General features: G+C 43.9%; 1 protein-coding gene across 1 annotated transcript in view; it reads left to right on the forward strand.

The window, feature by feature from the left end:
- Nucleotides 1-25,641, forward strand: part of ANKRD66 (ankyrin repeat domain 66) — a 459,862-nt gene that overhangs the window by 98,187 nt on the left and 336,034 nt on the right. The window contains exon 2 of the mRNA XM_044062629.1: nt 18,292-18,448. Coding sequence (XP_043918564.1) covers nt 18,310-18,448 — 139 coding nt within the window. The 5' untranslated portion in view covers nt 18,292-18,309. The remainder of the gene's footprint in view (nt 1-18,291; nt 18,449-25,641) is intronic.

Genomic DNA, 25,641 nt, shown 5'->3' on the forward strand with positions numbered 1-25,641 from the left:
GTTATCCTTCTAAGTTCTTGCATCCTAGTTCACAGTGTCAACCTTAAGGTGAACTGCATTTATCTGACACTGTGTAGGAGCACTACTTTTACTGATGATGACTGTACCACATTTATTTGAATTTAGAGTAAGACTGCTTGTAGTACTGGTTGTACTCTTTTTGATTTCTCCAAGTCCTTTGGGTTTCTAATGCCATGACGGAAATGGACCCCATTCCTAAGTCAGAGTATGATTAAAGTTCATGAAATTAGTATTATTTCACTCTTTGATATTAGCCAAAAGTGCTCTTCGCAGTACCCGCAATGTCCCCAGCAATGACTCCTTCTGCAATTCATATGGCGTTACATGAATTGGTAACATATCTAAATATGATTGTAAAATCTGAAGTAGTTAACTTCATTTGTGCAGCAACCTGTGGGTATTGGATCCAACTTCAGATCCGAGCCGGCAGTTTTCAACAGCTTAGATCCGAGCTCCTAGCTCCTCCCTCTACCCATAAACCCCTGCCAACCCTGACTGACCTCATATCTAGTTTGCCGCGCTTGTTGACAGCAGCTGGATTTTCGAGCTCCGTGCTTAAGGCATTTCTTGTGAGAAAGTTGCAAAATTTTTCTGTTTTTTTTTCTTCATCTTTAGTGTGAGTGCCGTGTGTTTAGACCCTTTACCTTTTTACCTTAGTTTAAACTACTCTTTAGTTATATTCCCCCCCTCTCCCTCGCTGGTTTGTTAGGGTTTTTGTGCGTGTGTTGGGGCCTAGCGTGTATGTTCTCCTTAGTTAAAATGTCGGAGGCCCCAAAACCCATCTTTTCCAAGTACACCGAGTGTGGCAACAAGCTTTCACCGGCTGATGGCCACACTCGGTGTGTTCTGTGCCCTGGGGTTGGACACCTTACCTCTGGGTGTTCCATCTGTGTGGCGTTCAACCCCAAGGTACTTAAGGACCGGAGATCCAAGCTGATCCTGGTGGGTCTTTTGCCCCCAGATTCGGCCCCGGTCTCCGGTCCTACCGTGGCTACCACCGCGGCTTCGGCAGCGGCCACTCCTGCCTCTCTTCCCCCCAGCCGGGACTTAACCTCCTGCTGTAGGCCCGGAGGAGAGGGAGGCCAGAAAATACAAGAGAAGGGAGAAGCACCATAAGCGGAGGGCCAAGGCCTCTGCTTCGGCTCCCCCGGCTGAGCGGTCTTCTCCCTCCAGGGCTTCCCGGTCTCCTCATTCTCGGATCCGGTCCCCCTGCTTTTCACCGGGCCCTGAGGAGGAGGAGACCCAATCTCCTTCGAGGTCATCGAGGCGGCACTCACGTCCCGCCTCGGTGGCCTCATCGAGATCTACTCGCAGCCTTTCTGACGCAGATTTGGACCGGATGATGCGAAGATTCCTCCAGGCCCAACTGCAGATGGGAGTGCTCCTGCCCCCCCCCTCCGGGGGGGAGCTCGACCCCTCTCTTTGCCATGATAGCTCCTTCTCTGTCCCGCTTCCCGGGTTCGGAGCATTCGGAGCCAGGCAGCCTTGGAACCGGGGGTGGGTTGGCGCCGACAGTCTGAGGTACTTCGGCGCAGACTCTTCCCTCGAGCCTGTCGGGTCCGTTTTTGTCAGATCCGAGCTCTCGGAGCTGAGGGCTGAGCTTCGGATCCGAAGGTTTCAGTATGCCTTCAGCCCCGTCCAGATTGGAGCATACTGGGCCGTCGGATCCGATTGCTTCGGTGCTGGCCCCGATCCGCCTGTCGGATCCGAGTGAGGGCCCGCTCTCGGATTCCAGAGAGAGTGGCTCTCCCTCGGCGTTCGATGTGGTGGAGAGGGCTCTGTTGACTGCTTCCAGGCCCCCGGTCCTTGCCACAGCTCCGCCCCACACTCCTTCTCTGTTGGGTCTGACTTCCATCACCCAACCCCAGGGACAGCCTGCTTCAATGTCCCAGGTCGTTCCCTTGGAACAGGATGTTGCTGGTGAGGCCGCCTCGGACAGCCCCCCCCGAGGAGATCCCCCACAAGCGGAAGTGCAAGAGGAGGCACTTGGACTCCCCTGAGTCCTTGACCGAAGACACGGATTTGGAGGAGGGGGAAGGCTCCCCAAGATCACCCCCCGAGGATGTCCCCTTTGGGGACATCATGGAAATGCTCAGGATCAGAGGGGGGTGGTCTGCCCCAAAGCCGACCTCGGATGAAGCCGTGTTCCTGGAGGCATTTGAAGCAGGCCCTTCTACCTCTTGGGTGTCCCCTCCAGCCGACCCCCTGGTGGACCTGATTACCACCAGGGCGTGGAAGGAGCCGGACACTGTGGAGCCAGTCCCGAAGCGCCCTGACAGGATCCTCAGTCCTCCTGCCGACAGGCCCCATTGGAGCAAGGGTCCCCCTGTAGATGCCATGTTGATGGCAGTGGCCACTAAGAGGGAACTAGCTCAGGAGAGCCCCTTGGTCCACCCCCCGGGCAAGGAGTCCCGAGCGATGGACGCTTAGGGAAGCGGGTGTTTAGTTTAGCGTCCTTCCCGGTGAGGTCACTGAACTACATGGCACACGTTATTCGGCTGCAGCGGGATCTTATTAAGGAATACGCTGCATCGCCCCCGGAGTCCATGTCGGCAGAGGACAAACAGTTGTACTCCACCCGTATGGCCACTCTTAGGTCCATTTCCAATACCTCTATGCGGCTACTATCCCATGCCATGGAAGGAGCCGCTAGAGCCAGCGGAGCAGGTCTCATCATGAGGTGTCAGGCCTGGCTCCGGCATTGTGATTTCGCAGAACCCTTCAAGGCATCTTTCGCAAATGCCCCTTTTGATGGTTCTGCCCTATTTGGGAAGACCGTTCGCGACACCTTGGTCCAGAGCGAAAAGGACGGGAAGACGTTGTCTGCCATCGGAGTCCACTTCTCTGCTCCCCAGAGGTCCTTCTCCAAGAACCAAAAGGGACAGAAGAAGATGTGGTAACGAAAGTCGCAACAGTCCCAGTCCGCTCCGGACCCCCAGTCCTTCCGCGGCAGAAGAGGACAGGGAGGACGCCGCCCTAGAGGCAGAGGGGGCCCGAAGAACTTTGGGTCCAGAGACCCTTTCTCTGACCGGCCCACGCAACAGCCCTGAAGGTTGCCCGACTTCTCCACTCTGGAGGCAGTCGGGGGGGGCATTTCTCGAGGCACCTGGCAGCTTGGGAGTTCATCACGACAGACCACTGGGTGCTTCGCATCATATTCAGAGGTTACCAGATCCCCTTCTCTTGCCCTCTTCTCTTCCCAAAATACCTCCCCGATGTCCCACCTAATCAGAGGGAGGTCGCAGCTGCGGAAATCTGGCAGCTCCTAGAAAAAAGTGCCATCCAACACGTCCCCCCAGACCAGCTCGGATCAGGTTTTTACTCCAGGTTCTTTTTGGTGCCAAAAAAGACGGGGGACTTAAGACCAATCGTTGATCTCTCCCTTTTGAACCTTTCAGTAACCAAAGAAAAGTTCCGGATGGTCACTCTTCAATCTATTCTCCCCCTATTACGGGAGAACGATTGGATGTGCTCGATAGACCTCAAGGATGCATACTATCATATTCTAATGGACAGACGATCTAGGAGGTTTCTCCGCTTCCGGCTAGGGGCCAGTCATTACCAATTCAGGGCTCTCCCCTTTGGTCTCACCTCAGCCCCCAGGGTGTTTACCAAAGTGTTAGCAGTGATAGCAGCCCACCTGAGGCTCCAGGGAATACAGGTTTTTCCGTACCTGGACGACTGGCTCCTGACCGCCTCGACAAGGCATCTACTCTGTACAGCCGGGGATTATTTTCTTCGCCTTGCTCCCTGGCTAGAGATCACAATAAATATAGACAAATCTGCTCTCACCCCGACCCAAGTTATAGATTTCATCGGGGCCAGGTTAAACACAATCAATCTTGTAGCCTTCTTAACCCCAGAGAGACTTCGAACCCTGAGGTTTCATGTGCGGGCCATCCTTCTATCTTCATCTCCTCCGGCGGAGTTGGTCCTGAGGGCTCTAGGCTCAATGGCAGTGGCAATCAACTTGTTACCTATGGCATGTCTAAACATGAGGGTCTTACAGTGGACCCTCCAAGTCCAGTGGTCTTTTCTTCACTACCCTCTAAGTCATCCCATTTCCATCAGCAGGGCTTGCAAGAGGGCTCTCATGTGGTGGCTGCAATCTCCGGATCTCCACATGGGACGCCCCTTCTCTATGGCCCCTCCCCTGGCCACGGTGACCACGGACGCCTCTCGCCTCGGTTGGGGGGGGGGCACTCTTCGGGCAGGACTGTCCAAGGCACATGGAACGATACGGAGACCTCTTTGCATATCAATGTCCTAGAGATGAGGGCAGTGCTGTTAGCGTTGCAAGCACTTCAGGACCTTCTTCCTCTAGGGACAATTGCGATCCAGACGGACAACATGTCGGTGGTCTGGTACATCAACAAACAGGGGGGAACCAGGTCTTACCCGCTCTGTCGAGAGGCCATGAGAGTGTGGGAATGGGCAATTTACACCAACCGTTTTCTCATTGCAACGCACATTCCGGGACGTTCCTACATCCTGGCAGACAAACTCAATTGCACCATCCTTTCCCCTTACGAGTGGTCTCTCAATCTGCACGTAGCGAATCAGATTTTTGCCAAATGGGGGCAGCCCTGTTGCGATCTTTTCGCCTCTCCCTCAAACACCAAATGCAACAGCTATTTCGCTTTAATTCCCCAAGTCAGGGAATCCCCGAGAGACACTCTGGTGCATGTTTGGCCTCCCGGTCTGTTTTATGCTTATCCACCTCTCCCCCTGATGCTAAGGTTTCTACAGAAAGCCAGTCGGTTGGGGAGCAGGATTATCCTCATTGCCCCATTCTGGCCTCGTCAAACCTGGTTTCCTTACCTTTGCTCTCATTTGGTGAATCCTCCTTGGATTCTAGATCCCCTCCCGGATCTGATCTCCCACCCTCTGGGTCTACCGACACCAAACTTGGACAGCCTCAAACTCACAGCTTGGCTGCTCCAGTTCCACTCCTAGCCAGGACTCCTGGCATCTCTTCCCCAGTCAAAGCTATTCTAGTTGCAGCCCACAAGCCTTCTACTAGGAAGGTTTACAGTAGCAAATGGAGACGTTTCTCTATCTGGGCAGAACGTCAAAACTTGGATCCCTTCACAGCTCCTTTACCTGCGGTGCTAGACTTCTTATCAGGATTATTTCACCAGGGAGCTAGCTGTTCCACTGTCAAGGTTCAACTAGCAGCTATCTCTCACTACCATGTCGGACATGATCTGTGTCCCTTGATCACTTCAAAGCTGTGCAAGACCTTCCTGAAGGGCACCTTCCTGCTCAGACCTCCGGTAAAGGAAGTGGTACCTCCGTGGGATTTGTCGTTAGTGCTTCAGGCTTTGACAGCTCCCCCCTTTGAGCCTGCAGCTTCAGTGGAACTCAAGTATTTGTCTTGGAAGATGGCCTTTCTCGTCGCCATCACCTCTGCCAGAAGAGTTTCTGAAATTCAGGCCCTTTGTGTCAAACCCCCATATCTAACCTTCCACAAGGATAGAGTCTACCTCAGGACTAATCTCTCCTTTCTCCCTAAGGTTGCTTCTGAATCTAATATCATCCAGTCCATTAATCTGCCAGTCTTCTTTCCCAACTATCACAACAAAGTAGAATACAAACTACACTCGTTGGATGTGCATAGACAACTTCGATTCTATATTCACAGGACATCTGGTCATAGGCAATCCGACCAGTTGTTCGTCTCCTTTGCCAAAAAGAATTTGGGTAAATCGGTATCCAAAGTTACGTTGTCTCGATGGATCTCGCAATGTATTCTTTTGGCTTATGAAAGTTCTGGTAGGCCCGCGCCTCAGGGAGTCCATGCCCACTCTACCCGATCTATGTCTACCTCTGCTGCTTTTAGATCCAGGGTACCTTTAGATGATATTTGTTTGGTCGCCACTTGGGCCTCATCTCATGCCTTTATCAACCATTATAAACTGGATATTATCTCCAGAGGGAGAGCATCCTTTGGCTCTGCAGTGCACCGGAACATCCTTCCATGATGGCCGCCCAAGATTCAGGTAGGTGGGGACTCTGTCCCACAGGTTGCTGCACAAATGAAGTTAACTACTTCAGATTAAGAAGTTATGCACTCACCATAACGTTCCATCTGAGTAGATAAACTTCATTTGTCAGCAACCATCCCCCCTCCTTCCCCCTGACCTTCGATTATTCACTTTTGCTGTCTTCAGAGATGACATTTAAAATTGGTAAATCTGTAGCAGTTGCTGCTTGGGGGCAAACTTGATCTGAGGTCAGTCAGGGTTGGCAGGGGTTTATGGGTAGAGGGAAGAGCTAGGAGCTAGGATCTAAGCTGTTGAAAACTGCCGGCTCGGATCCGAAGTCGGATCCGATACCCACAGGTTGCTGACAAATGAAGTTTATTTACTCATATGGAATGTTATGGTGAGTACATAACTTCTTATTCTTTTTTATAAGACCAGTTGCTCCTACTACTGTTGGAACTGTCTGGGTATTTTTCTTCCACATGGCTCTCATTTCTGCCTGCAGGTCAAGGTATTTTATGACTTTGTGTCTGTCTGTACGCAAGACACTATAGTCACTGGGTGTGGCAATTTCAATGATCAATGCCACTTTTGTTTTCTTTTCTTGGATCACTATGTCCGGTTTTCTAGCATCTATCTTTTGGACTATTGGTATTGCGTGATCCCATGTGATGTAAACTTCATCATTTTCTATGATTCTCTGTGGCTCATGTTTCCAATATTTTTCAGCCACTTTGATACCATGTTTGCACAATCTCTAGTATAACAATCTCGCCACATTATTATGTCTTTCAGTATACAGTCCCTCTGCCATTAGAGCATCGCAACCAGCAGTAAGGTGTGTAACTGTTTCTAACTCTGTTCCACAAAACCTACATATGTCTGTTTCTCCCACATGTTCAATGGACTTAGTAAACCAGAGTGTACACAGCCCACTATCTTGGGCTGCCAATATTAACCTTTCATTTCTTGATGTAAATTCACCTCTCCTTAACCATTCCTGCATTCGTTCTTGATCAACATGAGGCTCTTCCAGAAGTTTTTTATACTTGCAACTATATTTATGTTTTTTCCACATTTCTTGCCTTCTCATCTGATCCTTCACCTTATATTCTTTCTTTTCTTTTTTAGCACATTCAGTTGCTGCCTGGTTTTTATCCACTTCTGGTTTGATTTCCATTCCTGCTTGACATTGATATGCTTCTGCTAAATTAAGCAGAGATGTCATCTTAGATTTATTCTCCTCATGTTTCAAAACTTTCACCACATTTGGATCTTGTGAGGTCAATAGATATGTGTGGAGTCCCACGATTGCAGATCTATACATGTAATCAATTTCAGGGAGGCCCATTTCTCCTTCAGAACGGGGGATATATAATCTTGGTATACACTGATTTTTATAAATCATTTGGTGAGCATGAAGCATCCTCCTTGTTTTGATAGCCAATCTATCCAAAACTTTTTGGGGCCAGTCAGTCACTCCAAAACTACAAGTTAGGATAGGAAGAGCAAATTGATTAATAGCTTGGATCTTGTTCCTAGGTGTCAGTGCTGTTTTCAGGATTAAATTAAGTCTTCTAAAGTACTCCTTACTAAGCCTTATTCGCATTTGTTCATGTTTTATTGCTGATCCTTCATCAATTCCCAAGTTCATAGGTTCATAGGTTGATACTAGGCTATCAGCCCTAGGGCCTATTCAAGCCTAGCCATAACAATTCCCTGGCTATTTCTTCCCACACTATTTACTTCCCTGGACCCCTGTATACCAGGGTGACTGACGTGATACCCGGGGTGAATTTCCTTTCTCCCATCCAATCATCAAGGTTCCTTTTGAAGAGGGCCAAAGAGGCACTCTGCTTGACATGTATGGGCAATCTATTCCAGAGTCTGTTTTGACAACCTGCAGCTGTGCTTTCAGTTCCTCATCTGATGAGCTATACAATTTTAAATCATCAACAAAGAGAAGATGAAAAGTCATTAGACTTTGTTGTTTTCTAGAAGCCAAATTGTAGCAATAGCCTAGGCTGTTAAGTAAACAGGTTAATGGCAAGGCAGAATAACAAGGGTGACAGAGAGTCGCCCTGGAATATCCCCCTTTGAATTTTTATCCCTGGAATAATAATCTGTCCTTTATTGGGTTGGGAGGGTGGCCTAATGGTTAAGGTGTTTGCCTTACAAACACAAGGTGCATGGTTTGAGTCTCACAAGGGATAATTGGCTAGGCTTAAAATGGCTTGCAAGGGCAGTTAGCCTAGTACTAATCTATGAATCTATGAATCTATGAATCATGTGTTAATTGCAGAGTGGTCTGCCACTGTTTCATGGTTACTGTAATGTAATCAATCAGTGTAGGGTGTATCTTATACATTTTTAAGCACTCTTTTATCCATGAATGTGGGATACTATCAAATGCTTTTTTGTAGTCAGTCCATGCCATACTTAGGTTCTTCCCCTTCTTACAATTCTCCACTATAACTTTAACAACAAATGGTTCTTTGTTCCATATGACTTTCTAGTATTGCCCTTTTGTTCTACTGCCTTAATTGAGTTTTCTTCTACATGACTATAAACTCTGTCAGCGTCAGTTCCCGTGTATAGTTTGTATGTTGTTGGAAGACAAGTTATTGGTCTATAATTTTTAGGGTAGCTTGCAGATTCACTCTTAAGTAAGAGAATTGTTTTTCCTGTTGTTTAACCAGTGCGGTGTGTGTTCAGGGTCCATATATAAATAGTTCTTACTCATGGCTAAATCATCGTGCAAAGAAGTTAATACTTTAAGCCAAAAGTTAGGTACTGCATCTGGGCCTGGGGTTTTCCAGTTAGAGGTTTTTCTCAACTTTATTTCAATCTCTATAGTTGTTATTTCATCCCATTTCATATCCTGTACCTTTAAACTTCTTATTCTCTCTTTTATTTTTTCTATCCGTTTAGCAGCTTTGTTATGTTCCACAGGATCTTCAGAGATACTTCTCCAAAATGTATCTACTTCCTCTTTTTTAGGTGGTCTATCTATTCCTTTTACCTTATTTCCCAGTTCTCTATAAAACTTTTTTGGGTTATCAATAATTTGTTTATTTTGTATTTTTCCCTTATATTTATCTTCATATCTTCTAAGTCTTTCCGCCTGTTTTGTAATTTTTAGTTTATGTCCAATAGTGCATAATAGATAATGGTCTGTTCTAATACCAGGCATTGCTTTTATCACATCTATCTTTCTTAATATTTTCATTGATCTGTTCCCTCTTCTATAATCTAACAATGATACTTCTTGTCTTAGCTGCTTTATAGTTTTCTGTATTCGATATTTCCATAATGGTATTCGCTGTTGCCCCCTCTTTTCCCTCACTACCCTATGTTCTTGTGGTAGAACTTTATCAGTTATTAATTTAGCAGCACAGTAATATATTCTGTTTACTTCTGTTATATCGCATGGGTCTCTATGGACAGTGGTAATTACTGTGTTCATTTGTTTTATCAAGCTTCTGACTTTTGGGGTTTTATTAACCTTCTGCAGTCTATTTCTCTCATTGATATTGATATATCTATATTTGTCTATTAAATCAAGCAACTCTTCTCTTAACTCCTTTTCTTCCATACTGAGGGTACATCCCTTGTTTTCCATTTCCTGTGGGCATTCTATACAAAGTTCTATAGCATCTTCCTGTGGCACATTCTCTTCAATTTCATCCTGTGTCTTCTGTTGTTCTGTCATATGGGAACTCACTGGCCTATCACTCCTCAACATTGACTGCATCAGAGTTTCCACAGTTTCTTGTTTCTTTCCTTGCTGTCTGGCTTCAAATGAATGTTATACTGGTTTCTTGTGGAAGGCTCCAAAATATCTTGATATGGCACCTGACCAGTTACTTCCTGTTCCACTGGTTTCCCCTTAATTTTGATATCCATTGCTCTATCCTGTTGTGGTGCTTTCTGCATTTTATTTTCTACACTGAATCCTTCTCTTACAGTTGTTCCATTACTTCAATTTCTATTTATTTGACTTCTCCATTACTCATCTCTTTTTCTACTTTTCCTCTTAGTCTTCTTATTTTTTGTATTGTAAAGTTTTCCATATCCAGATTCCTTTGCCTATATTTTTCTTCAAATATCTTTGGTGCTTCTCTTTTTGTATTAATTAATTTTGCTTTCTCCTTTGCATAAATACTACACCATATTAATTCTCGTTTCCTTTCCCCTGTCCACATTTCTTCTTCACATGTCTCCTGGTCTTCTTGCTTTTCCTTATTCTGGGGACATACTCCAGCATACTGTGATGTAGTCTGTCTTAGACCTTCTACATTAAATCCTTCACTTTGCAGGCACTCCATAACTTCAGCTTCTATTTCTTTAACCTTTAGTTTACTAATTGTCTTTTCTACATTATGTTTTTGTGTTATTAATCTTTTTATTGTGAAATTTTCCATATCTGGATGCCTTTGCCTGTATTTCTGTTCGAATACTTTTAAGACTGCCTTCTCTATATTAGTTAACTTAACTTTCTCCTTTGCGTAAATATTGCACCATATCACATCTCTCTTTCTTTCCCATGTCCATATCTCTTTTTTAGCTTTTTCAAATATCTCTAAATGTTGTTGTTTATATTTTTCCACTTCCTCAAAGGCGTGTTTTTACAAAGAGATCAAAGTTTCTTGATCTATATACCGTTTTTCAAAAATCTGTTGTATTAATGAACGCAAATCTTTATCTGAAGCTTCTGAAAGTTTTTCCTGTGAAAGTATTTTTCTTTCCTCTAATTTCTCTCTTAATCGTTTTGTATATATTGTATCCGGAAATTCTGGGCTTCTTGCATAATAATAACAATACATAATTTCTTTCTTATCCTCAGTAGTCCACTGCATCATCTTTATGGCTCTTTTTTGGCCAATCAATTTTTGTCCTTTTTGTGGACTGCTGCTTCCTTCTACAACAGGGGGGGCCATCCTCCTCCTGAGACTGGCCTGGCTCCATTGTAGGAATATTTCTACATTTTGAGGATTTTACACTGTCATTTTTTCCAGTCCTGGCACCAGTGCACCTACCAGGATTGGGCACTTTTTTATCCTGGATCTTGTGCCCCCAGTTATCTTTTTTCATTTTTGATTTACTTTTGTCCATGATATATGCTATATAAATACAGTCTATATATCAGTATAGCCTTGGTGAGATTTTGTGAAAAACAGGGTCCACCTCACGAAGGTACTCACCAAGACATGAGGATGAATTTCAGCACTACTGCGCTCCTTTGCTTGCTGACTTTTCATCTCTCCATCAGGATCAGTACTGGTTGCTAGTGTGATCAAGGCTATGTTGGAGCATTAGTAAATCTGAGTTGGAGATTAGGATTATTCCTATCTTGCATTTAGTTAGCCAAAAATCACTCACCACCTAGGAGGAAAACTTGCAGTAGTGAAGCAAACCCTTAGTGGATTGCTAACTGCATTTTGTTTTTCTCATCAGGTGGCAGTGCTTTTTTTCAAAAATGTTACCGTACTTCAGAGAAATAGATTCCAGAGAAGAGAGAATATAGAGAAGAACCTCAGGGTATGCCATTAGCTTTATTTTGCTTTTTGGAAAATAATATAATTTTTTCCTGATTTAATGTGTTCTGCTTCATAGTTAGGAATTTAGCAAATTACAAAGGGGTTGATATTTGATTAGGTTAGCTTATTTATGATGTAAGAATTGGGAATGATATAAGTACAGGCAATGTGGATGGGAAACCCTTCATCAAGGGCTTTGGTGGCTTTTTTTTTTTAAATCTAACAAGATTAAGAATATATGGTTTACCCTTGACAAAGCCAAAGTGTGAAGGTATTGAGTCTGCACTCTATGTATGCTGCTATTGTTTAGTTCTATATTTGTTACATAAAATTACAAATAAGGCTAGATTGAATGATGGACCTATAGTTGTCTAGGTCAACTGAAAGGCTGCCCCTTTAAAAGGGGACAACTGTCATTTCTCCATTCTTCAGGTATATATCATGTGGACAGACTTTGATTGAAAATGTTTAGGAGAGGTTTGTCTAAGCAATGTATAGACCTGCCAGTAAATTGGCAGTTATATTGCCTGGCCTTGTGGGGTTATTATTTTTTCTGTTGTGTAGATGGCAGCCGAGACAAGGGTTTTGCCTGAACCAGTATTGGGGGACGTAGGGTATAATAAGCTGAGTGAAATTAGACCTAAATGTATTAGCTAGGATGCCAGCCATGGATTATGAGTCAATCTGAGTAGTACCTTACAATGAGTTCAGAGTACACCAAGGCCTTATGGTTGTCTTTAATGTTGGTTTCTATCCAGTATGCTTAAGCTGCCTTGGTGCTTCTCATAGTGTTCTTGAATTCCTTACTAATTTGGTTAAGTTTTGTTTTATGAGCTGGGATTGGACAAGATTTATAGGAGCTTTCACTTATTCTTATATAATGTGTTGATTTTATTATCCCAACAGATTGAACATTTAATGCATTTATTTGCTACAAGGCATTCTGTACTGTAGAGAATGATGGGTAAATGGTCTGATTTATTTGTGAAGGGAATACCTGTGGGACTGAGCAACTAGCAGGAGAGTTGATTGAGATAAGTCTGGTCTTGTAGTAGTGAGAGTATCTATTTGGTCCATGGAAACAGATGATGATGATTATGTCAAGAAAGGCCTGAACATTACAGCAGGCAATTAAAGACTCATAAGAAAGAGTTCCAGGTAGGGGAACATGTTTAAGTGTTTGATAGGCTACAGAGGGGACATATACAGGATGACCTATAATTACCAGTAAAGTAAAAAATAATGTTCTATTGAGAATTATTTGGACTTGTACTAAATCAAGGTTGAATTAATTTAGGTTGAGACACTTGGGTATGAGAAAACTAAATATGGAAATACCCTCCCCCCCCCCCCCCACACACACACACACACACTGCTACTAATAGTCTGTAATGAGTGATAGAAGGGTGACCATAGAAAGAATATTTTTCATAAGGAAGTTATAAAACCAGACAATTTGCCTGTGAGGCTTCTGTGTTGAGCAGAGATACCCTGATTCCTAGCACATTGGATTTTTTTCAGGCTGGACTATCTAGTAATTTTACTTTGCATAAGAAATGACAATATGAGGATGGAAAGGTTTTTACAATGTGCAAAAGTCCTAAAAGGGCAGATGCAGCCTATTCCTGGTGGAACAGGAAGGTTTGCCTACATGTTCTTTCAGACTGTCACAAACTGGATCCCCACAGACTGACATCAGTTGCAATGCCAGTCACTGGAGCTAGTGATGGTTAATTTGTATTCAGTCATCATTCTAGGCACAAGATGCTAGTCATAAGCATTATGAGCTAGTGAAGGACAGAAATGTTGAACTTCTGCATCTTGTCCACCTTTGAAAAACTTTTCTCCCCTTCTGCACCTGAATTTCATTGCTGACAGTCTGTCACACTCCCCATGTGAACTAGTTGCTTATCCCTCATTTAAACAGGTTGGTTCAGCAGCTGTGATGTTTAACTACTGGAAATCTCTTTTTTTGATGGCAGTCACCTCTGCTTGAAGGACCTCATTCATGATTTGATTTGTATGGAGCAGTTATTTAGTCTTTCATAAAACCTGTGTGCTTCTTAAAGTACTTCATGTTATTTCCTGAAAATGGTGTCAGAACTTGCATTAAACCAGAGCACTCCTCTCCCTTTTTAATTTCTGGGTGAAGAAACTAGAGGAGAAAGAGATCTTTACACCATGGACACATGCTGTTAGCTGAGGTTGAATGCATAAATTCAGTAAGACTTAGCAGCATTTTGTGTCACTCACCTCCAGGGAAGCATTGACTTCCAGTAGTAAAGTATACCTAAAGTGAATTAACTGTGTTGTATTTTTGTTACCCATTTGAAGATTATTCTGTTGAAGGCCACTGTATTAGCAGTGTAGGTATTTCCCCTTTTTTGTTTCAAAAACAGTTGCTGTTGTCAACATCTGTCCCACAGCCATTTAGTTGCTGGTTCACACCTCCTACAAGAATTGAACCATGATTGTAATAATTGAGCTTTCTTTGGCACCTTGCTGTTGCTGGATTTGACCATCTGAATCTTTTGACCATCTCCTGGCTTCAGCCTTCTAAGAGGTTTAATTTTCAGTATTTGAGACTGTTCTCAACAGTTACTCACTTCAGAACACCTCCAAAGTCAGATATAGTTAACAGATGTTCTTTAAGGGAGTAATTCTGCAGTGGGTACCTATCACCCATCCAACATCCCAATACATTGGGATGGCCTTTCCATCCAGTGGTTGCAGGTGGATTTTCCTATAAATCAAACAAGAACATGTGCATATTGTTTTTGCTTTTTTCCCTGACTTACAAGTTGTGCTTACTCAGTAGGTAAGGGTAGTACTGAGTGACATAAAAATAAGCATGCTGTCCTGCCTATTACATGATACCATGGCACGTGCCACAGGACAATGGAAATGATGGAGAAAAATATTTCTGAAGAAGGATAATAAATAAGAAATCCCAACAGATGCCCAGTGCAGAGGGCTCCTTGTAGACCTATTGATATGTTGAGTACATATGCGTTATTGCGCAGTATATTATGTAGGCAAAAAATACTCTTGTAAACTCAAAGCATGCTCTAGCAGTGGAAATAGATTAAATCCACAGTGATTATTTCACCAGAAGCTATAAGTCATGGGTTTCCACTGGAAAGTACATTTCAAGACATCACAATTGCAACTGTCTGTTTCTGTCAGCAGATATATTACATGGAGCAGTAACCATATTAAGCCGAAGTGCTATCATGCAGTTGTTCCAGATTCATTCCAGCAACTACAAGTTATCATAAAATGGTTGCTAGATGCTGTCAGCATCATAGGTAAGTACTAGGCTAGCCCTTGCAGGCCATTTTGAGCCTAGCGAGTTTCTCTTTTTGTGCTTGAATTAACCTATATCATTTGGTGCAAGACTGCACTTACCCATCCCATGGGCAATAATTATATTACCCCTGTTGAGAATAACTGGGTTCATAATGTGACATTCCCCACTCTGGGCAAGTAATCAAGGAGCCTGAATCCTGACCACTGACACTAGAGAGGGACATTCACTTGGAATACAAATGGATACACTCAGTATTTCCAAATGCAGACCTCTCTGCATCAAGCACAATTTCCCTTAAGAGCACAAAGTGAACACAGTCATCCGGTGGTCTGGATTTCTCTATATCTGTCTCTGTCTAGGTCCCCAGTAAGACTCCCCACTGGAACAGCTTCGGAGTTAAATCCTCAGCCGAGTGCCTAAGCCAAGTCCTCCACCACTCTCTCTGTGAAACCAGAGCTTTGTGTCCCTGCTCCAGTAGCTGACACACACACACTGTGAGATTTGGTTTTCGCACACACACGCACAGCTGGGAAAGGCTGGCACAGATTTACCCATGGTGCCCCCTCCTGCCAAGAATATAAGGTAGTTATCACTGCCACCAGGCACTACAAAGCCAGCTACCCAAGGCTCTTGAAAGGGTACACAGTTATACTGAGTGAAGTTAATACTAATACCAATGGTAATGCTAATCAAGCAGTAAGGCTTTTAGCAGTGGCCAGAGCTGTCACCAAATACTTGTAAGTATTCGCAAAGACAAAAATATTTCTCTAAAAGGACCAACCACAATAAAAAGTTTAAATATATTTAATAGTAAAAGAACAAGAAAGTACTAAGTATCTGTTTACGTAAACACCAGAGTTTCAGGAGCAGGAAATATTAAAAAAACTGTTGGAAAGATTCACACAGTTACAGAAAAACAATGCTTAATTATTCTCACTATATTTTCCTAACTGATTTAGAGAATTACTATCGCTGGTCACTTACTAGCACAGGGTAAGATGAAGTGGGTGAGTGGTCTTCCTCCTTTGTCAGGTTCCAAGAACAGACTGCACCTGAGACTTCAGTCTCCTCTAATATTAAAACATTATTTCTGTATAGAATAACATCACATACATCTGGTCGTCTGACCACTGGTTTCTATGCAACCCCTGTTGCTAGAAGCTGTCAGGATTTAGCACCTATATAACACACACACACACGCAAACACTGCTCATATCTGGTGCAACCGCTGGAAGTCATAAAACCATTTTAGCACTTCTTCTCCTCCTACAGAGCTACTAAGCCAGGCTTCTTGCAGACATTTCATCTCTGGCTGCACTAAAAAATGTAAGGTACAATCTTTATGGCCTAATTTAATTTAGCTATTTTTCAAAATTTTCTGCATCTGGATTGTGATTAACCTCTTCTCTTCCAGTATCGCCTGTTAAAACATATATATTTAATTTAGTTGCAATAATACATGTACATTTATTTTCTTCCCAGCAGGGCACACTGTTGATACATTTTTAACACAGCAACTTTACAAATACATTTTCATCACAAGCATCTGTACAAATCAGTTTGATATTCAAATAACATGCAATTCTTTTTAAAATTCCAGCTAGCTGTGCTGGCATATGTTACACATCCACTGCCCTACTTCTCCTGGCATTTCTGGCAGTACCTCAAATCATCACACATACCATAAATAATTTGATGGATCAAAGCATTTATGAGCTGCCTGTGCCCATTAGTAGAGCAGGGGGCAATCCTAGGGTATATTTTATTTTCCCCATCCATAGATCCAAGTTGTGCTTGAATATGGACAGGGATGAGCTTTGTTTTATGTGTATGAGGAGTGTGTTCTAGAAGAGTGATATCCTCTGTGAGATATACTTGTTCCTATAAACTGTTCTTGTTGATGTTGCAGAAGAGGTTTAGATCCCTTGACTGAGTATTTCTGATACCATTGACTTGCTGATGTGCAGTAATTCCATCAGTGTTTGATAGGAAGATTCGCTGTATGCCAGATACAGGTCACCGCTTACAGTCTGTTGGATACTAAGTATAGAGACAGGGCTTTGAGTTTGTCCATGTTGGACATATTCTTTAGGCCTTGTATCCTTTAAGTAAGGTATGTCTGTGGGCATTCCAATTGTTGTGTGTGTGTCTGGACAGATGCATGCCAAAGGGGGCATTATACGCAATGATTAGCCTAATGAGGACTGAGTAAAGGAGGACAGTGACATCCCTAGAGCTAAACACAGTCACTTTGTTAATTAGCTGTGCAGTATAGAAGGACTTTCTTATGACAATAGGCACATGTTGGTTGAAAGGTCACTGTCCACATAAATTCCCAAAAACCAAACTAGGTCAACTCTTAGTGGTGTATTGTGAATGTAGTAATTCCATGTGGTGGGTGATTTCCCAAAGGACACGGTAATACATTTTTTTTTTTTGGCATTTAGTGTCAGTCCATGATTTTGGTACCAGTTATTTGGGACAAAACTTCCTGCAGGATGGCTAAGTCATTTGATTTCTTGCATCCTATCTATAAGCCAGTTGGCAATACGGTGAGTGACGTAGGTGTTTATTCCCAGTTTATTTAACTTTTTTTACTATGCCTAAGTGGAAGATTGTGTCAAAAGCTTTGGCCAGGTCAAGGTATGTGGTGTGCACCATTTTGCCTTCATCCATTGCTTTGGTAACCTTTTCAAAAAAGTCCACCAAGTTGAGTAGACATGACCTGACCTTGACTAATCCGATATGAGACAGGTCCAGTGTTTGGAGGTTCCCGATGTCCATATAAATCTTTCCATTGCTTTGACTTTGCTTGTGAGGCTGGTCAGAGTTATGTGATTGCCTGGGTCTGTAGAAGGTCCCCCCTTATGCTGAGGAATGACTGTAGTCATGATGAGCACGCAACTACCTTATGAATAATAAAAAAATAAATACAGAAACAAAATTCAGCACAGAAGAAGACAGCAGGACTGGGATACAGTTATTTTACACATTCTCAGGTAAAAGCTTGCAGAGGTATGGGAAAATATATGTGGTATCAAAATACAACAGAAGATGACAGTCCAGTTGAGGCAGACAAACAGAAAGAACAAAAAAGAGAAAAAGAAAAGCTACTAACTCGAGGGCTAACACAAAGTGTACCATAGAGATAAGTATGAAATGGTGTCATCTATTTTCCAACTAGAGTTCCATGTGTTATCACAGTGTTCAAATGACGAAATTGTGATGCTTTACAGGCAGCAGCATTGTTATGCTACTTTTCACAAGTTTTCTAATAATATATGCCTAGGTTGTATAGTTTTCAAGATGTGGCAGTTTGTGAAAGTTTAGGAAAAATATAATTCTGGGTTTGTATGCACTATAATATATTATAGTACTTTTTTCTTCTGCCCATCAGAACATTACTTTATTTCTGGTTTCTTTTTCTTTTTAGGCGGCATTACTTGCAGATATGACCGAGCTGCATCAAGCTGCTGCTTCTGGAGACTATGATTTAGTGAAAGAAATTTTAAAGAAAGAGTGCTGTGATCCAGATCATAAGGATGTTGATTGGGGTGGTAGAACACCTTTACACTGGGCTGCAGCTAAGGGTAGGTTTTGTGGACATGAAACAAAGGTGCTGTTAACAAAGCAGTCAGACTGAGCTTTAAGTCATTTTCTTTTAAGAAAGGTATTCAGTAACGCATAACTGTTGTACAGAATCTGAGTCTCAGATATGACTGCCTGAAATATACATTTATTTATTAGAAACCTATTCACAGATTACCATCATTTAGTTGTAAGCTAAGATGAGTGATGCATCTAGGTATCTACTTTTGCAACATTATATTACCTCGACTTGGCAAAGGCTTTTGACATAATCCCACATTCAGGTGTTACCAATAAACATAGCAAACTGAATGTAAACCCCTTCATTGTAAGATGGGTTGCCAACTGGCTCACAAACCAGACACACACTTTCAAAGTGGGTGACTCTACATCAACCAGCAGACCTGTTACCAGTGGGGTGCCACAGGGGTCTGTGCTGGGCCCCCTACTGTTTGGTATATACTTCTCAGAAGTTCATGTCAAACCGTAAGGGTTGTGGCTGACCAAGTTTGCTGATGACTGCAAACTAGGTGCAATTTTTGAATCCCCAAATGATGTTCATATACTCCAGGACGGTCTTACACAGACCAACAACTAGCGTATTAGTTACGGTCTCAAACTGAATGCAGAGAACTCTATCATCATTCCCTTTGGCACAAACAATGTCCCTTCAAGCTATCAAATCAGTAACAATACCCTAAGTACCCATAAAGCCGTAAGGGATTTGGGACCACAGGTTGACCGCAACCTTAACTTCGACCACCACTTGTCTACCATTGTAAGGAAAGCTTTCCCCGTAGCTCTCTTGATTAGTAAAGGCATTGCCTCAAGAGCAAATGTAGCTCTATCCCCCCCATACTTGGCACTTATCCAGCCCATAATTGAATATAATGCCCCATTTGGTATGTACTGTACAAAGCATCTAGAGAAATTAGAAAGACCTCCGAGGTTTCTAACAAAGAAAATCAAGGGCCTTCAGCATGTGCCTTACACGGACTGACTAAAATCCCTGTTACTGTACTTTGTATCATATAGACTTCTTAGGGGGAGACTTATGCCTGGCCTACAGAGCAACCCAAGACCCAAACGTAATGAATTACTTTATATCCATTAATTAAATGGGTCTAGGGCTACCCATTCCAGTGACTTAAATAGGACATGCCGGAGGGACAGATTTATCTCGCAGCGACTGCCACATCTTTGGAACAGTCTACCAATTCATGTGAAACAGAGCACCTCTATGACACTATTCAAGAGGAACCTGGATGAGTGGATGGGGCACCATAAATTCTTACCGGGGATAGCACCTACAACCCTCTTAGACGTGGGCAGTCATCACTAAATGCAATCATAGGTATTGACTAGTACTGCTATGGTATTACATTGGGTTGAAATGACCTAGGCTTAAAATGACCTCTGGGTCGATAGCCTAGTAATCTCCTATGATCTACAAAATACATTAACTTTAAGCTCCAGAAATCTTTCAGCAGAAGGTTTTCACGATGGTAGCATGCCAGACTGTGCTGCTACTTGATTTTGTCTGTCGCAGCTGGACAGATAAATAATGGGCCAGATTCATTAATGCTTACACCAAGTGTGCATGATCTGAATTCAAGAACATCCCTACCACATTTTTTTGTGTTTTCTACTCACTCAGAAGGATTACACTAAGGGTACACGTAAGTCTACACTTTGTGGTAGCCTTTATGAATCCGCCTTGATATTTAAGGCTGCATTAAAATCACTGGGAAAACTAAAATTAGGAGAGAGAAGGTGCAAGATATGCTTGTGTTGTCTATTTACTCAGAACGGTGCATACTTAGTGTAGGCATTAATGAATCCCAGGGAAGGTTGTGATACGTAATTATGCAAAGATCATAATTTTTGTATTTATATAACTCTATTGACAACCAAGCAGCTTGGGCTGATGTGGAAACTCGTAACAAGATGAGCAGAAGTGTTGCTGACAATGTTTATGTAACTTGAATGCATAACTATGCATTGTATGTTGACAACATATTACAAAATTAACTTGTTTGTTATAATTTAATTTTAAGATTTTGAATTCAATGAATGATGCCATTGTGAAGATGAATTTGTGCTCAGCAGATGTATCTTCGTGTTTCACTGCTGCAGTCATCACATTGGGTTATCCCTGCCAGGGTAGCCCTCGGCTGGCCCGAATACCAGAGGCTTAGTATTTCTGCATCAGTTGCTGTCACTTCAGGACTGACGTCAGGTCATCAGAAGTATAAAGTAAGACAGCCGATGCTATTACATCAGTTTTTCCTGCCATGGAGCCAGAAGCAGAAGCAGTTTGCATGAGTACCGGTTGGCCGCTACCTGAGTTTCATCTTCCGAATTGAAGCTGAAGTCTTGTAAAGCTAAGTACCCCATTGGGGATCCTTTTTTCTTGCATTAACTGATGTCAGAGAAATTTAACAATTGTCTTGCCTGTGGAAAGCAAATACCACACAGAGACTTTCATTCTTACTGCATCACTTGCTTAGGCCCAGATCACGATGTCCCCCGCTGTTGCTTTTCTGCTTTGTTCATCGCCAAAACTATATGTCATCGGGCCCTTATTGTAGCTAGATATTTTCACATACAACAGATCTTCCAAAAAAACGTAAGGATAAGGACAGAGACAGACCGCACAGGTCCAAACCTACCAACGACGCTTCTGTTAAGCCAGTCGTCAGTTCTCCGGTCCTCAGTAAGGCACTTTCGCAGCCACTGATGCCCGCTTCTGTGGATTTGCACGCCACTACCGAGACCTTTTCGGAATCTGGTATGCTGCAAAACTCTTCTTCAACTAAGGATCCTGCGGTTGTCTCTCCCTTGGATGGGTCTGGAGCCACTGAGCAGGCACCGGCTTCTGAGGAAGTACTTTGCACTACCGATTCTCGACACAAACTGTCAACTTCTTTCGCGTCTACCGTTATTTCGAAAACTACTGAGTTTCTAAGGCCAGGGTACGAACCACTCCCAAGAAACCGACGACCCAATCTCAGGCACCTGCTTCCTTGCCTCAGTCTCAAATTCTTAAAATGGTGGAAGACCTTCTCATGCTGATCAGGGGAAGCCAAGCTACCCCTTCCAAAATAAAAAGAGATCTGTCCGCAGTAGTTTTGTCTGAACAGGAGTCTGATGACTCTGATGCATCTGAATATGAAGACATGCAACCCCTCTCTGCTTATGAGGATTCTGATGCAGAGGACTCCTTTCCTTCTGCCTCTCCCCCCAAGGATCTTTCCTTTGGGGAAGCCCTTCATACCATAAGGAAGCATTTCCAGTGGGAATGTCAGGACTACCCTCAATCTAAAAAGAGACTCAGGGAATTCATAGATCTTCCACAGCATAGACCTCTGGCCATTCCCCCAGTCTTGGATGTTGTGGACAATGTTTTCCTGGAATCCAGCTTGACTCCTGACACCCTACCTCCTGCACCCAGAAAACCTGACAGGTATTACAGAGTCCCTGACTCGCACAAATGTCTTTTTAAAAATCCTACTGCTGACCCTGAGGTCTCAAGGCCTTAAAGGAATTAAAGCAACCTCTGCTAAGAATCCCACCCCCTCAGAGAGGGATTCCCAAGCACTAGACAGGTGGGGTAAAATGTATACACCTCTGCTACTCTTGCTGTCATAGCACTAAATTGCCAGTTCCATATACTAAAATTTCAGCACCACACCATGGAACTCCTCAAACAAAAAGTCTTCCTTTCCTGCTTATGCAGAATCTAAAGTGTTACAAGAGTTAATGCATTCTGCAAGTCAAGTAACTAAGCACACCTTACACTGTGGTTTTGATGCCCTAGAAACTTTGTGCAGGGCAGCAGTCACCATTTCTGTCCTTAGAAGGCATGCATGGCTTAAGGAACAGCCCTTGCCATACCATGTTAAATCTAATTGTTTGATGCACCCTTGCACAAAGACAACTTATTTGGCACTAAGGCAGAGGAGGTCTTAAAGAAGATGGAAGAAAAAGCTAAATCTATGCAAACAGTTAAAGGATTTCTTACAGATCCAACCACCAAGGTTCAGCGGGCAATACCCCTCCAAACACTGGTCCTTTCCTGCTCCCACCAGGTCAGTTCAGCCCAGACCCCATGGAAGCAGACCCCCCAGACAGCAGCCATAGGGAATGCAGAGATCAAACCAGTGGAATTCCTCCACTTCAAAAACAGGACGTTCTAAGCCACCCCCTCCTGGTAAGAACTCACAATGACTGTCCTCCACTACCTCCTCCCTCTGCCCACCTTCACTTACCCCTAGGAGGAAAGCTGTCCTTTCATGCAAGCACCTGGGCCACCATTACCAACGACCACTGGATCCTCAGCATAGTGTCCCAGGGATACAAATTTTTTTTCCACACTCTTCCAACTCCAAAAGGATTCCCAGATCTACCTACAAACCAGTGGGCAGAGGTGGAAAAGCAAGTCCTTTCTCTGCTCTCTATGAGGGCAATAGAGCACATTCCTGCAGAACAGAAAGGGCAAGGTTTCTACTCCAGACTTTTTCTGGTACCCAGAAAAGAGGGCACCTGCTGCCCCATCCTCGATTTATCCATTCTAAACACCTTCCTGGTGATACCAAAATTCAAAATGCTTACCCTCCAGCAACTGCTACCCATGCTCTCCAAGGATGCTTGGCTGGCCACCCTAGACCTAAAAGAGGCCTACCTCCACATTCCTATCAGTGAGTCATGCAGGAAATATCTACTTTTCAGGGCAGGATCTCAGTACTTTCAGTTTTCTGCACTTCATTTGGCTTATCTACTGCTCCCAGAGTTTTCACAAAATGCAGACAAAGGAATATCCAAATTTACCCATACTTAGATGACTGCCTAATTCAGGCAGACAGTCAGGAAAAGCTGCTCAAGCACCTGGCCTTTGTAAAGTCCTTACTGACCTCCCTAGGGTACACTATCAATGAAAAGAAATCCAAACAAGTACCCACCCAAAGGATTATATTCATGGGAGGAGGCCTGGACACAGCATCCCAGATGGCATTCCGTACACCAGAAAAGCAAACTTACCTGACAGCCTACTTCTCTCAACTAGCCACCAGACCCCAGTTATCTGTAAGGAAAATCCTGCAAGCTCTGGAGTTCATGGCATATTGCATTCTACTCATTCCATATGCCAGACTGCATATGAGGAAATTTCAATGATACCTAAAAAGCCTTTGGTGTCAACACTCTCAAGACCTGGAAACTCTTATACCCATGATACCTTGCCTCAGAAAAAATGGTGGGCAGCAGCATGCTCCCACAACAAGGGACTACCTTTCTCACCACCCCCCGCTGCCCAGACCCTCACCACAGACGCATCAGACTATACCTGGGGTGCACACCTGGATGGCAGGTACATACAGGGCCAATGGAGCCCACAGGAAATCCATCTGCTCATCAACCAAAAAGAGATAAAAGAGATGTTAGCTGTCCAGCATGCATTGACAGCTTTCAGGCCCCTTCTCTCCCCAGGGGCTCTCCTGATCAAACCAGACAACACCATAGTGATGTGGTATATCAACAAGCAGGGATGGACTCAGTCCTGTGCTCTATGTTGGCTGGCCATGACCCTTTGGCACACAGCCTCTGCCATGCAACTCCACCTGTTAGCACAATGCTTACCAGGTTCTCTAAACTCTCTAGTAGACCACTTAAGCAGAAAACTCCTGGACCCACACTAGTGGCAGCTAGACAAAAGGACCTTCACCCTAATAACTCAGAAATGGGGCACCCCGAAGGTCGACCTCTTTGCCTCCCACACCAACCATCAGCTCAGCAAGTTCTGCACCAGGGAGCATCACTGCATGGCTTGAAAAGTGGATGCCCTGTCTTTCCCCTGGGTCAATCTGTTGATCTATGCCTTTCCTCCACTACCACTCATCCGCAGGGTGTTGCTCAAAATAAGGAAGGAAAAACCAAGGACAATTCTTATTGCTCCAGACTGGCCTCGCCAGCACTGGTACCCACTGCTGCACAGCCTGTCCCCTCTGCCACCATGGCATCTCAATCAGACCCCCAACCCTCCTGATCTAGAGGGAAGGAGAATTCATGCATCCCAGATTGCAGACCCTCAATTTGGCAGCTTGGCTTATTCCCTAACCACTGATCAATCTGCCAACCTCAGGTTTTTGACATTATATGTGAGGCTAGATGCCCTAGTACTAGAAAGTTGTATAATGACAAATGGAAAAGGTTCTGCACCTGGATTCAGGCTAAGAGAGTCGATATGGCACAGCCCTCCCTCCCTCTTATCTTGGATTACTTAGCTGACCTGCTACACACTGGTCTCTTTTTCCTCTATTAAAATTCATGCCTCTGCCATCTCTGCTCATTTCCCCACTGAGCAACCACTTTTCTCACACCCTCCAATGCAACAATTCCTAAGAGGGGCTAGCAACTTGAGACCACCTAGAAGAGCACCTATCCCAGCTTGTGACTTTAACTTTGTGTTGGAAAAGCTCTCCCTGCCCCCCCTTCAAACCAGCATCTTCAGCAGAGTTAAAATTTCTGTCCTGGAAGACAGCTTTTCTTCTGGCCATCACTTCAGCCAGAAGGGTCTCCAAGCTACAAGCACTCATGGCTGTGGAGCCCTTTCATCATCTTCCATGCTGACAGGGTTTCCCTCAGGACTAACCCATCTTTCATGCCCAAAGTGGTGTCCAGTGTGGCTCTCAACCAAGTCATTCATTTGCCCACCTTTTTCCCTAACCCACAGAACAAGGGGGAAAGGATTCTGCACTCTCTAGATGTGCATGGACAGCTCAGATTCTATCTAGACCGGACTAAATCATTCAGAAAGCCTGATCAATTGCTGGTTATCTTTGCTGCAGGGGCAGAGAGAAAAGCCATCTCCAAACAAACAATTTCCAAATGGATAGCACACTGTATCCATTTCTGTTACAAGCAATACGGAAAGCCTCCCCCTAAGGTGGTCAGGACTCACTCCACCAGAGCAGCCTTCACCTCTGCAGCTTTCCTCAGAGGAGTCCCCACCAGGGACATCCTGGAGGCTGCCACCTGGACATCTGTTCACACTTTCACCAAACATTACCTCCTGCCTATCTTCTCTAAATCCAGGGCAGGCTTTGCCACTGCAGTTTTGCAGGGCATCCTAGCCAGCCACTAGTCTCCTTGACTGCCTCCACCCTCTTCCTCAGTTTTGGGAATCAACCCACATGTG

This window comes from Protopterus annectens, chromosome 2.part1, assembly GCF_019279795.1.
Source record: "Protopterus annectens isolate FY-2018-M chromosome 2.part1, PAN1.0, whole genome shotgun sequence".
Taxonomy (NCBI): Eukaryota; Metazoa; Chordata; order Ceratodontiformes; family Protopteridae; genus Protopterus; species Protopterus annectens.